The sequence below is a fragment of the Elephantulus edwardii genome, unplaced genomic scaffold (genome assembly GCF_000299155.1).
Source record: "Elephantulus edwardii isolate Elephantulus edwardi_28Jun2011 unplaced genomic scaffold, EleEdw1.0 scaffold00117, whole genome shotgun sequence".
In the NCBI taxonomy this organism is placed as follows: domain Eukaryota; kingdom Metazoa; phylum Chordata; class Mammalia; order Macroscelidea; family Macroscelididae; genus Elephantulus; species Elephantulus edwardii.
The window spans coordinates 9,942,608-9,956,819 of NW_006399867.1; the positions used below are offsets into that span (position 1 = coordinate 9,942,608).

The 14,212-nt window shown below is 46.6% G+C and overlaps 1 protein-coding gene across 2 annotated transcripts in view; it reads right to left on the bottom strand.

The window, feature by feature from the left end:
• The window catches only part of NOMO1 (NODAL modulator 1), a 68,356-nt gene that overhangs the window by 37,185 nt on the left and 16,959 nt on the right, over positions 1 to 14,212 (bottom strand). For both annotated transcript variants that reach the window (XM_006892668.1, XM_006892669.1), the window contains 5 exons: positions 13,771 to 13,860; positions 10,082 to 10,187; positions 9,819 to 9,969; positions 3,679 to 3,853; positions 1,599 to 1,740 (listed from right to left, as the gene is read on the bottom strand). In XM_006892668.1, the coding sequence (XP_006892730.1) occupies positions 1,599 to 1,740; positions 3,679 to 3,853; positions 9,819 to 9,969; positions 10,082 to 10,187; positions 13,771 to 13,860 (664 nt within the window). The remainder of the gene's footprint in view (positions 1 to 1,598; positions 1,741 to 3,678; positions 3,854 to 9,818; positions 9,970 to 10,081; positions 10,188 to 13,770; positions 13,861 to 14,212) is intronic.

Consider the following 14,212-nt stretch of genomic DNA (forward strand, 5'->3'; position numbering starts at 1 on the left):
CAACAGTATAAAGTAGAGAGTATTAGAAAAAGTTATTTGGGGGGAAAAAAACCACAACAACAAACACAAACCAGTGTAATTTTAAAAATGCAAATCTTATTTCTTCCTAAATGTCAGAGTTCTCGGTCAGACTTGAAAACACTTTTAAGCAAGTCCTCGGCAACCTCTAAATTACTCTTGGTGACCTTGCTAGATCCCTGTGGCTATGGTCTTAAAGCCAGAGGGAATATAAAAACAATCACCATCAGTACTTACTTTTTTTTTTTTTTTTTAGCAAAGAAACCTGGACAACATTTATTAGACAAGGTAGGGAAAGTTCTCACTCAGCATTATAAAAAAGGACAGTCCGATATCAACTGTTACAGAAATAAAAAGGAAAATTTTAACAAACTGTTTTAACAAACTATTTTCTTAAAGAGACTTCCTCCACTGCCAGAGATCTTGAATAGCCTCCTGGTCTGCCATCCGGAAGTACTTACTTTTGATAACTAATAAACTACAACTTGACCCAGGCCACTGGAGCCAGGGCTCAAGTTCACATGGTCTAATTTCAGTCTCCTTTTTTGTTTTTAGGTTTGTTTGGGGTTTTTTTTAATCTCTTGCACTTTTATTGGTAAAAGCCACGACCTAGCAAAAGAGAAAAGTTAACCGGCAACTGAGAATGAAAGAAACATTGATAACCAAATCTACATTGCAATGCAAATATCCATTTACTGCAGCGGTACAAAATAAAAAGAAGAAACCCTGAACCCCTCCCACCGTCACTAAAGGCCTTGGGAGCTCTCCTATGGCAAGTAATCAGAAGACCTGAAGGGTTTCCCACAGTTTTTGCATAAATGTCCTCTCTAGTGTGAAGCTTAGTGACTGAACACATCCCCATGTTCCATCCACCTGTCAGCAGACTGAGTTCATGAAATCTGTCCAGTAAACGTAAGGTTTGTGGTAAAATAGTTGTTCTTCAGCCCTCAGTCTTTGCTTCTAACCACTGTGCTCCACTGCCTCTTGATATTATCAGATTCGTGCTTCATTAAACCTCCCTTCAGAGGAATATTCCCATTTTACAGAAGAACAATTAAGGCAGGAAAGGCAATAGTGGGTAAGTGACAGCTATGATTAAAACCTAGGCCATATCTCTTTGAGAATCAATCAAAGTAGAAACACTGCAGGAGAAATGTTTGCAGCGATGCTGGTGGCCACTGCTGTTGTGCTGCTGTCAGGTGTCATCTAGTCCATCACAACTCGCCACAGTACCCTCAACGGCAGAGCTGAACCTCGCCCTAAGCTGTGCCATTCTCACCATCTCGATCCTGCAGGAGTCTGCTGTTACAGCCACTGTTTCAGTCCATTTGGTTTAGGGTCTTCCTTGCTTTCTCTGACCCTCCACCTTTCCCAGCATGAAGTCCGAGACCAAGGACTGGTCCCTCCTGGCAGCATGCCATCATTCAGGAAGAGCTCAGACTCTGGAAGCCCTCCCCACCCAGGAACAGTCTCGGCCTTCACCTTGAACATTACTCCATGAGGAAAAGTTCAGAAGCCCCACCTCTATACCTCTCTACTTCTTTGAAACCATCCGTTCTTGCCTTCCTCTGACATCTTACCCAAACAAGAGACTTTCCCAGACACAGACGCCAAAAACTGTACGAACGTCACGTCCATCACAGGCCTGTCCGTCACCTTGAGAGGGAAGGTCTGAGGCTTCAGGGTCAGCCCCGCTCTGGTCTCCAGGTCTGGAACCACCACCTGTGGGAACACTGGCTGTCAGAGGCCTCACTTGGGATGCCTGCCCCCTGTACCCCAAGGCTATAGTGCACAAGAACATTCATCTGGGTCCAAGGCTAAATTTTATTTTGAAGGTCTAGCCTTATATTATAATCGCTGCAAATCAACTAAAGAGCCTGTGAGAAGAAAATGTATTTCTAATCAAATAAAAAATATTAGCCTACAGCATCACATGAGTGTACACAAAAGGGTATCTGGCAAAACTCTCCACCACACGGACCACAAAGCTGTCATCATAACCAGCTTTGTGGTGAAAAAAAACAAGCAAACAAAAAATACTGACTGAAAAAAACCCCAGAAAATCCAATCCCTTTTCCCGACTGTAAGCTACATGTAATATAAACTACGAACATATCCACATCACGGGACTGACCCTCCTTTACAGTTTGAAGACTTTTTTTCTCTTCTTTTTCCTCTTTCTTTTCTCAGGGTAAGAAAAGCTGGAAAAGTGAGCCACAGTTAACTACCTGATCCCAAGGAAAAGAAGACATTAAGGAGCCCTGGGAGTGAGTGCCTCCGCTGTGGTCTGCTACCAACTGAAAGGTCAGCAGACTAAACCCACCAGTCACTCCATGAGACAAAGAGGAAGCAGTGTTCTTCCATAAAGACTTCCAGCCCTGGAAATCCTATAGGAAAGTTTGACTTTCTCCTATAGCCAGAATCAACCCAATGGCAAGAGTTTTAAAGAAAAGACTGTATATAGACTTGTCCTTTCTTACAAATGTGCCTTAGCATGCTTCCAAAAGGGCTCCCAATGACTTTGTAGCCAAATTTCCTAACTACTGTTTACTGTGTACTGTCCAATAAAGCCACGTTATGTCATGCACCGCATTGGTGGGAGGAGAAAGAACTAGCTCTTCCCACTGTCTCCCCACAGAGAAATGGATTCCAGTCCGGCCTACAGGAGAGGGCAGGACTAGGGTGAACCTTCTCCGTCTTCTCCTCTGCCCTCATCAGCTCTTCCTGGGGAGTGGGTGGACAACAGCAGTGACGGGTGGGACTCTGAGGTCCTGAGTCACCACCCTGCAAAGGCAAACATGGCCAACCTCTGGTTCTCGCTTGCCACTGTCCCTCTGGGCCCCATCTGTGTTCAGTTGTTCAACCACAGGGGGAGCCCTCAGACGGCGGTCTCCCTGCTCCCCACCTGGAGGGAAAAAGCAGACAGTTCTGCCCCACTGCCTTCAGTTCAGGGCAAGGGAGGAAATGGGTAGGTCTGCTTTGGCCATGCTCTTTTGGACTCATGACTATTCAACACAGCAAGGTGGTGGCATGACTGGCAGCCTGATATAAAACCAAAACGCTGCTGTGGAGTTGATACTGACCCGTGGCAGACCTACAAGACAGAGAACTACCCCGCAGAGGTTCCCAACTCTAATCCTGGCACAAGCAGATTGCTCTATCTTTCTCCTAGTGAGCTGCTACTGGATTTGAACCACTAACCTTCTGGTTAGTAGTTGAGAGCTTAATCAACATGCCATCAGGACTCCTTAGCCTGAAACAAACCCTTGTCGTTGTTGTTGTTGTTGTGTACCATAAAGTTGGAACCTACCCATAGCAGATACTCCAACAGGTTTTCAGAGGCAGTCAGTCACATGGGAGGAGACTGCCCATCCTTCTCCCACAGAGCAGCTGGTAGCCTTAAACCGCATGCCGTTGGGATTGCAGCACAACTTCTTGCCACTAGGCCATCAAACCCTTACGCATCGCAATTAGAAAAACAAAGGTCTGTCACATTGTATTTTAACTGGAGGTCCATCTGCTCATGTAGGAACAAGATGATTGTGAAATAAGCAGCTGCCACATAAAATGCTCCTCTTCCAACCTCATTTGGCCTAATAACAGTCCTTTAAAAAGCATCCCTTTGCTGGCACATTAAATAACACAAAACTCTCATCATACCTGGACATTGTAGGCCCCTGGTTTTGCTTTAAAGCAGAACGATCCATGAGCATCCGTCTCCACGGTGACCAAAGATTTGTCCTTGTCTTGAGACGACAGGACAACTTTGTATTTACTCATCTGCTTGATGGTGTCAGGGACGCGTGTGATTGATATCTGACCGCAGACACTGAACCTGCCCAAGAGAAGGCCAGTTATCTGAGAGTGAGAAGTCAGGTTATAGCAGAAAAGGTTCTGAGCAGTCAAAATTGTCCTCCTCCTCCCCGCCCTCATTCCAGAAACTAGTTTAATCTTAATCAAGACACAGAGGTGCAACCCTCCCAGGAAGACAGGGCCTCTTCCTACAGAGAGAAGAGGCAGAACAGGAGCTGAAAAGACTGTTGTGTGTGTCCTGAATCACATGTGGCAATACCCCCTCTGCAGAGCCCATCTGCCAAAAGTCAAACTGTTTCGGGTAACTGAATTGCTGGCAAGGGACCTGCACTGGACTCAGAATGAAGGCTAGTCTTCAAATGGAAGAGCTAGCTGTAAGCTGCCTGAGAAATGTGGTACGAGGCAGGCCCCATAGCACGTCAGAGTTACCAAAGACCCCTTCCTCACTTGTGTTTATATATAGCTTGGGGATAAAAGCCATCCAGAGAGCTGAACAGTAAGGGTAATTAAATTTAAAAAAAAAAGCAAAGCTCAAAGTGAACTCTTAGGAACTACAAAAGCTACTTGTAATTGCAACGCTCTAGTCAGAGGATGGCTTGAATGGGAGCCGCAAATGAACAGTGTGTGAAATCCCACATAAAAGCCCATCCACTCATTGATAACGACCAACAAAGAGTAACATCTCACAGCGATGTGTTTCCTTTTTTAATCAGCTGATGTCTCCAAGTATAGTAACAGAGCACCGCTGGAGGCCACCATCATTTCTCCAACTGGCTAAAAGCTCAATTTTCTAATCTTAACTCTAATCACTTAAGATTAAAAAGAAAAATTTGCTGGTGAGTTTGAGGGGTTTTTTTCCCCTGGTTGTTATTTTTGGCAGAAAGATAATAAAAAATATTGGATTCTGCAATGATGAATATTACACTGAATCTGAGGTCAAGGACCTCGAGCCACAATGCAAAGAAGCAAAACTGTCAGTTTAAAGACTAAGGAAGGTATGCCTGATCAAAGCATGGTAATTTCTGTTGTTTCCTAAAGCATCTGAAAGTTAGACCATAACCATAACAGAAGAATAACTGATGCCTCTGCATGGTGGTGCTGGAGAAAAGTACTTAACCACTTAGGGACAGCCAAAAGAACAAGCATCTGTCCTGAAGGAAGTACAACCAGGTTGCTCCTTGGAGGGGCCAGTCCTTGGAGAGACCAGACGGCTCTCGGTAAGATGGACGGTGACTTTAACAACAGACTCAAGCATGCTGGAGACCATGAGGACGGCCTTGATAGGCCCAAATTGTGATCTGTTGTCCACCGGGTCATTACAAGTCTAGGCATGTACCAATAACAAATACTAGGCACCTCATTTTGCCTCAAATGTAGACAGTGGAACAAACAGAAAAGTAAGGACATGTTCTGTTGATGAAATTGAAGAAAATTAATCATGACAATAAGCAGAGTCATTTCTTTAGCATGACGTTAACCAACAACACGGCTCACAATCTAGAGCAGGGGGCAAACTACAACCCTCGGGCCCAGCTGCGAGCACTGCAGGGTAAGAACAGTTAATTTGTAAATGGTTAAGAGAAACAATGCAAAGAAGATTCTTTCATAACACAGAAAAAAATGTATGAAACTCAAATTTCAGCGTCATTAAAGCTTACTGGAATGTTGCCATATCTCTTCATTTACGCATTGTCTGTTTACGGAGGTTTTCACGCTAAGACAGAGCTGAGGTGTTGCCACAGATCATAAGGACAGTTGTTGTTGTTGTTGTTGTTGTTGTGCTGTTGTTATGTGCCGTCGAGTCGCTTGCGACTCATAGCGACCCTGTGTACAAAGCCCTAAACTCCGCTCTGTCCTGTGCCAATCGCACAGTCTCTGACACGCCCATCCCGATTACCCCAGTCACTGAATCAATCCACCTCATAGAGGGCCTTCCCCTCCTGCGCTGTCCCTCCACCCTCCCACGCATGATGTCCTTCTCCAAGGACCAGTCTCTCCGGTAAAGACCAAAATATTTCCCTGCTGGCCTTTTACAGAAAAGTCTCCTGATCCTTAATCTAGACTAAAGGAACAGGTTTTGGCTCTCATGCCCCCATAGCAGCCAAAATTGACTAAAATATCAGGCAGAGGAGAGATAGTGATAAAATCACTCTGTAGACCTTTCTTTTGTCTTGATGAGTCTGCATGTCAGACACTTTAGTTTTTTGCAATTGAATCTGGTTACATTTCTAAATTGTAACCATCTCATAACTATCTCCGCAACAGCACAGAAGAGAAAGATGAGATGAACTGATGCAGTGACTGGCGTAATCGGGGTATGTGTGTTAGAGACAGTGAGACTGGCTCAGGAACAGGACAGGGTTTCAAGCCTATACATGGGTCACTATTACACAAGATCGCTGTGAGTTACAAGAGACTCAATGGCACCTAATAACCACCACCACCCTGAACTACTCTCCCTCTCTCAGCAGGATGTCCTCTTCCAAGGACCAACCCTCCTGACAACACAGAGCATGGATCTTGACAACAGGGAGCATCCTCACGGATCGTCGGGATGGGGCCAGATAGGGCAAGGTGCCTGTTCAAAGGTTCACTGAGAGTTGTCAACTCTACTGCACCTAACAATCACTCCAAATTCCAAATGTACATTGAGTTTGAAAACAAAAATCAACTACCAAGCTAGTAAAGATAATTCCATTGGATGGAATCTCTCAAAAATGGCTACGAGTCAGTAAGTTTATGAGGGCTCAATGCACTTGTGGATACTAATGAACCATGCTGGTGCTTGTTGAGTTAGCTTTATTCTCACCATCATTTGGTTCAGCGTCACTAAGTCTGCTTTAAAATAAATTGGGAAATATTGTTTTTAAAAACAGACACAAACAAAAAATTCATGAGTTAAAAGAGGCAAAAGATGTCATACTGGCTAAAAGGAAAATGGTGACGTTTTTCTAAGAATCATTAACAAATACCACTTTTCTTTCTTTGATTTAAACAAGAAGAAGAAAATTAATATCAACCTCAACTCAGTTGTTGTAAAGACAGAACTGACCCACAGCTAACCCTCCGGCAGGCTTTTAGAGGCAGTAACTCTCTCGGGAGGAGTGTGTCCATCTTTGTCCCATGGAGCAGCTGGTGGATTCGAACACTGTACCTTTAGACTGGCAGCACAATCCAGAGTTATAAACCTCTGTCTTATTATAAACCTTTGTCTTATTTCTGTGACTAGCACCTCTCCCACCTGTCCAGCTGCTAAACCAGAAATCTGTGACTCCCACATCACCAAGGCCTGTTGATTACCTTTGCCTTTTCTCATTTGCTCCTCTGCCAGCACCCTGGTTCCAGTCACTATGTTATCTTTTCCAGATTTTTTTTAAAAAAACTCCAAAACCAAACAGAAAAAAAAAATTCTTTGCAAATGGCATAATCGACATCACTCTCTGGCTCAAAACTCAACAGCTTCCCATGGCCGTTAGCAGGGGAAATTAGAGCTCTTCACCCAGCTCAAGCTTCACCAACTGTCTCCAGATTTGCTGTCAGAAGCCACTGTCCTGCCTACGACTCTCTCAACACGCAGCACCTTCTGCCTGGAGAGTTCTTGATTTAGCCAACTTTTATCCTCCCTAAGGTCTCAGGAGCCCAGAAAGGCCTTCCATACAGATCCCGTAAACGAGCTGTGCTCTCAGCTCCAAAGTGACTGAAGCATCGGGCTCCCATGTGTCAGAGCTGATGAGGATGGCACAGGACACAACAGATTTGCTGTTCAGAGTCGCTATGAGTCATATTCGACTCCCCACGCTCATTCCTGCACAACATTTAGCATTATCCAGACTAAATGGATGTGTTTCATTTCCAGCTTGCCAGTGACAGAAAAGCTCCACAAATGTGTTCGTTTGGATCCCACTGTTACAGACCCGGGGTATATGACAGTGCCTGGCCCAGGGAAATGTGTAAGGGAGTGGAAGGGGGCTTCCAACCAAGAAATACTCCAAGGGCCCACCCCAACAGAGATCCAAGCAATGGCTTACTCATCCATACAGGTTACAAGGGATGTGCTGTTTCATCTTCAGTAACTACTGAACTCCCTGCCTTTCCCCTTGCCCTTGATGGGGAAGTGGCCACCATGGATTCCTTAGAGACAAACAGCCAATGGGATGGTCTTCAGGGCTCGGTCCACTTGACTCCCTGGCATTTCAGAGCTCGTCAGGCACTACCTCCTACCTAAAGCTTACCCCTGACTCCCTGTGACTCCACAAAGCCCTGCTTCACCTCAGACTTCCCCCTCAATGATGACATTCCGCCGTCAGCTTACTCTTCTAATGCCACCTGCTCTTACGCACTGTTCTGGCTATAACCTCTGGTCAAATCGCCAGGAGTTACAGTCTAGCAAACACCTGTGGGAGAGGAGCTCCACCTGGTGGGCCTACAGATACCGCAGTCTCCACACATCCAAAAGTCAACCCTCGTCTCCTAACGGGCTCCTCACCCACAGTCAATGACGTCACTCACCCTGCTGCTGGAGGTGGGAAACCCAGCTTCTCCCTTCTCCTCACCTTCCCAAGCTAAATTCCACACTGAATCTCTTACAGATTCTGTGTCGGATTTTCACTCCTGTCCTTGACGTCATTAGGAAGCAAGGTCTCGTGACTTTGTTTGCAGGCCTCCTGTGCTCACTGTCAACCCTTTCAAAGCCATCATCCACCATGCCACCTGAACACCCTCTTCAGAATAAAACCTCACCGTGTTACCTCACCAGGCCCAGACACCCCGGGCAGGAGAGACTCGTTGCCTTCAGTGGGGCGGGAGGAGGCCCTCTCAGAGCAGTACCTTCCAGCCTCAGCACTCTCCTTTGCTGCCCACCACTTTGCACTCTTAACAGGCAGGCTCTAGGCTCCCATCCACACCTCACTCATGCTGTCCTCAGCCAAGAACACCTGTACCTGGCCTTTTAAATTGCTAGTGGGTGCAATAGTGGAGCTAATTGTGAAGTAAAAGATAGGTCGAGGTTTTAATCCCGGGTACTTGTGAACTTATTCGGCAATAGGGTTTGTAGATGTAAGTAGTTAGGTTAGCATGGGTGATACAAATGCTAATTTAATAGAGTAATTAATAGCCTAATAGTAACTATTAGGTCTAATAGTAGATTAGACCTAATCTACTATGCCCAGAGAAGCAGGGGGAGTAATGGGGGGAAGATGGAGGAAGACACAGGAATCCTGTGAGCTGAGGGTCACAAAAAACTGGAAGAGGTAAGACAGCCTTCCCTAGTGATTCTTTAAGGAGCGTGGCCCAGTCAACACCTTAAATTCAGACTTTTAGCCTCCAAACTATAAGATAATGAATTTGTTCTTTCAAGTCACTCATTTTATAGTGCTTTCTTAACAGCAGGCCTATGAAGCAGCACCTACTGCTGTCTCTGACTAAAAGACGGGAGCACCTCCATTCTAGAGCTTCCAAGGTGGGTGAGGGACAGCTCTGAGATAAGGCCCCAAGGCCTCACCTTTGCACCTCACAAATGTGCTTCGTCAACCACAGCCACCATAACCCAAAGGCAGCAAGTTTCTTCACAGAGAGACGATGAGCAAGTCCAAACCAGGAAGAACTATGCTAATCAGAGATAACAAGAACTGTGGCATCTTACAGCAGACATTCTCAATGACCTGTATTCAAAGTCCCCAGGGATTGAGCCAAGAAAGCCCTCACAGACGCAAAGCCAGACAGGAGCGCTCTTTTTCTAACCTGACAAACCCATTTTCACTTAGAAGCAAGGGAACTTTTTTTGGTAAACATCCACTACATAACTCCCTTCATTTTATAAGATTTTAGGAATCATATTCTCAAAGAAAGTAGCCCGATATTCTGGACAGGTGTCTATGATGGGATGTTTGACCTTCAGCAGAAACATTAGGTGCACTCAGATCAGTCCAAGGAAGTTTGCTCTCTGCTGGTTCTTGGATTTCCAGGTCCAACCACAAGAGTCTTATTACCCTGTTGCGATGATGTCAGCCAGCTGAGGTGTGTTGGGTGCGATTTTGATTGTAATCGTTTCAAAGTAGAGATGCTCCTTCTGCGCGTGGATGGTGTACGTCCCTGTGGTGATGTTCTCCAGGCGGAACGAGCCGTCAGCTTTTGTTTTAACTGGAAAATAAAAACAAGCACACGAGCCCCAAATCATCACACGCCCCACCTTTACACAAGAAAAGGTGGCATGCTCCCATTGCTTTCCCACTCATTTCTGTCATCTGCTCACCTCTGATCTGATTATTCAGCGTGACTTCTGCCTCCGGGACTCCTTCTCCCTCAGGCCCATTCAAGACCCGGCCAGTGACAGAGAAGCCCATGACGTGAAATACTGGCTGCAAAGCGAAGGAGAAGGTTCTCGTCTGCTTGGTGCAGAAATGCCCTCCTATGAAGCCACTGCTCACCACGTCCCTCCACGCTGGTCCTCCTCCAGCCCCACACTCCAGCCAGCCTCGCTCTCTGAATTCTCCAAGACAAGCTGTCCACTCACAGCAATTCCCCTCACCTCACAGGCTGGCCAACTCCAACTCACCCTGCAGGTCCCCAAGGGAATGTCCCTGTCCTCAAAGCCTCCCCTGAAGCTCAAACAGCATCTCATCCCACATCACCTCCTGGTAGCAGTTTACTTCTCCCAAGAACCATGTGTTTATCCGAGATAAACTGTGCTGCTAGACTGGAAGTGTGTGAGAGTTCAGGGACCCACGTGTCTTCTCTGTTGTGGTCCCAGTGCACTGGGATTTGTGGAATGACAGGAGGAAAAGGACCTGCTACAGACCTGTTTCTGAGTCAGGGATCTCAGACTCGTCACAACTCCCCTCCCTTGCTCCCTTCTGTTTCCTCCTCTCCTGACATCGCCTCCCGGTCTCCCACACTTAGATCCCCGGTTACTGTGGGCACACCTTCCCATCACAGCATCAGTTCTATGGATTCTCTGAGAGCCCTCACATACCGTCCTCTGTCCTTTCCCCACCACAACCCCTGAGCCCACCTGGACCATCTTAGCCCACACGCGGGCAATCACACAGGTGCCTCACTCGCCTCACTTACACCTGGCTCTCACCGTTAGTTACAATGTGTCGGGCCCTACACATGCTGTCTTCACTGTCTCTACAGTCGCTCCGTTGGTCTTCACTGTCTCTACAGTCGCCCGGACGCTGGCTCTGCCAGGACATCACAGGCCTCCCTCAGGTGGGAGCTCCCATGAGCTGCTCACCTGGCCTGGGTCCTTCTGCTCCACAGCTGGAGAAGATCTGGGCGAAGGCGGGTTCCTCATCATTCAGGCGCTTTCCCTGACTATTCCATCACGAGCCTGTGCCCCAGCCAATCACTATCTACCACAAACGTTATTCATCATCTTCAGCAAAACATCAGTCTCTGAAATGTCCTTGTTGGATTTCTTATTTTACCATTTTCTCCCTCTCCCAAGAACCCGAAACTCCATGAAGATGAAGACTTCTGCTGTTGCAGTCATCTGGTACAATGACTGAATGAATGAATGCAACAGCATTTGAGACAGGAGATTAAAGCTATAAAACAGCTTCCTTCTAGTTCAGGAAGTCCCTCTAAAAGGGTATGTTGTTGCTGTTATTATGAGCCATCAAGTCAGAGCCAACTCATAGCTGACCCTTGGTGGGTTTTCAGAGGCTGTCACTCACATGGGAGGGGACTTGTCCCCCTTTCTGCCAAGGAGCCACTGGTGGATTCGAACCACGTCACTGAGGGTTGGTAGCTCAGGTTCTCACAGCTAGGCCACCATCCAATCCATTCATTCAGTTGTTAACTCATAAATTCCTTCAACAAATATTTTAATTGCAGACCTATTATGTGCTAAGCAGTAAAGCACATTGTTGTTGTTGATTGAACCAAAGGCCTGAAGTCTTTCTGTAACAATCGTCATTTATCAAAGTTCATAGAGTTCTGAATGGTTCCTGACCTCACATGGCTTACGGGTCCTCTCTGCCTGAGATTCCCATTCATCTCTCTTTAAAGCGTGTATTGGGCCTTGATGTAGGAATGCCTTTTCCCACTCCCTGCCATCCTCCTTTGCTGGCCCCAGGGGAAGCCAGGACTTCGTCCCTCTGCCTTTCGAGTCCCCCCTCAGCACAACAGTCAAATGCTTTCCCCAAACCTTAGAGCCGAGTCAGCACCCAGCTGAGTGTGTGGCTGGCGGGCTACCTTCCGCTGGCTGAAGTCACTTCAACTGCACTTTCAAATTTAGCATGAAAAGAAAATGACTGAAATGTAATTTTTCAGAACTCTTAACACTGGGTGGTCCATTCATGAAAGACTTCTCCTTCTTTCTGGGATTTTTATTCTCTATCTAGCAATTTGCCACAGCAACAGTTTTATGCTTCCGTAATTAAAGAAGACATGCATGCAGTGGGGAAGAGCGTTCGATGTCGATCTGAGGTGTAGGAAGTGTTAGGCACATGCTTGCTCCTCTGCTCTTAGCCCCACCGTCCACGCTCCCTCAGCTCTCACCCGATCCAGATGGCCCCTCGCTTCCTTCCCCCTTCTCCCTGTAAACTCTTTCAATCCAGCAGCTGGAGGAGTACATATTCCTGATCATACTACTCTTCTACTCAGAACTCTCCAGCAGGGCCAGTCTCACAGAGAGTGACAGGCCGTTGGCCACCAGGCCCTGCACTTCTGGGCCCGTCACCTCTCTAACGTCCTCTCCCTTCACTCCTGTTGCTCTGGCTCCCTGGTGACACATTCGGGGCATATTCCTCGCTCAGGGTCTTTGCACTTGGCTGCTCCCTCAGTCTTAAAGACTTTCCCCATAGACGTGAGCACTCTCTCCTCGAAGTCAATGTTCAAATAGCACCTTCACAGTGAGGCCATCCTCAAAACACCCTATCCAAGTAAGATGGCAACCCCCGTCTCTACCCTGTAATTAGGGGACCGCCTTTATTGTTTTATTACTTAATATGCTTTGAGGTTGCTGTAAATCGGAATCAATGTGACAATATGCTTTGGGATGCAGTCCCCAGCGTGTGCGCTCCTTGAGCGCAGGAACCAGGAATAGTTCAGCCGACAGTTCCCTGCTGTAAGCCCAACCCCAGAAGATCATCTGACATGCGAGTCAGTAGAATTCCAGAAATAGATTTCAGCTCAATGAGGGATCTATAACCAATCCAAAACCACTTGCCACGGAGTTCAAGATAATTCACAGCAACTCTCCACCAGTTTTCTGAGGCTGTAAATCTTCATGGGAGGAGAACACCCATCTTTCTCAGGCAGAGCAGTTCACAGATTCGAACTTCTGACCTCTTCATTAGCAGAACAATACACCACACACTACACTACCTAAAGATCTATAACTCAAAGCTCACTGCTATCCATTTGGAATCAATTCATAGGTGACTGTCCAGCAAGTTTTCACAGGGCTGTGTATCAAACAAGGAGAGACTGCCCATTGTTCTTTCACAGAGTTGCTGGTGGATTTGAACCGCCAAAGAGGCACTCCTTTGGGTTACCAGAGCAACTCCTGACACGCCACTGTTATTGTTGTTGTGTGCCATCAAGTCACAACAGATCCATAGCTGACCCTCCAGTGGGTTTTCAGAGGCTTTAAATCGCACAGGAGGAGACTGCACATCTTTCTCCCACAGAGCAGCTGATGAATTTGAACTGTGTGCCTTTGGATTGGCAGTGCAATTTGTTACCACTAAGCCACCAGAGCTCCCCTATCCCTACAACTAGAGAGTCAATTTTCCTAAAATGAGTTAGTTCTGTAAGGAGCAGGAGACCCAGTACAGCTGAGCCCAAACCAGGAAACAGTACAAGACTTCACTTTTCCTCCACAGCCTTTCTAGATAAAATACTGGCTTTGTTTGTTCTTTAGTAACATGTTTACAAAAGCAGTGCTTTGAGTGGGAAGCTGAGCACCTGTCCCTGCAGACGGCGGTGACTTACCTCAATTTTCAGGCTGTCATGTTCCACCACAAAATCGAGTCTGGAAGGAGCAACGTCAAAGGTGATCCTCTCGCCTCTGTAGAAGGGGACCTGGAAAGAAGCAGCTGGTGATTCCTAAGGGCCAATGGCATGATCCAACCATGATATCGATAATCAGCAGCTCAGAAATGATAACAGGGTCAAGGTGATCAAGTCAAACCATCTGTCCTCAGGCTGCCGCTTTTGGAAGAAGAAACCTAGACCTTTTCTTTTCACTTAGGGCGGGTGCAATAAAAACCCACCACCATCGAGGTGATTCCGGCGCACGGTAACTCTACACAACTGCCCCACAAGGTTTGAAGACTGTCATCCATACGGAAGCGACTGTCACTTCTTCCTCCCAGTGAGTGACCAGGAGGTCAAACGACTAAGATTTCAGTTAGCACAAGCATATAGCCACTGT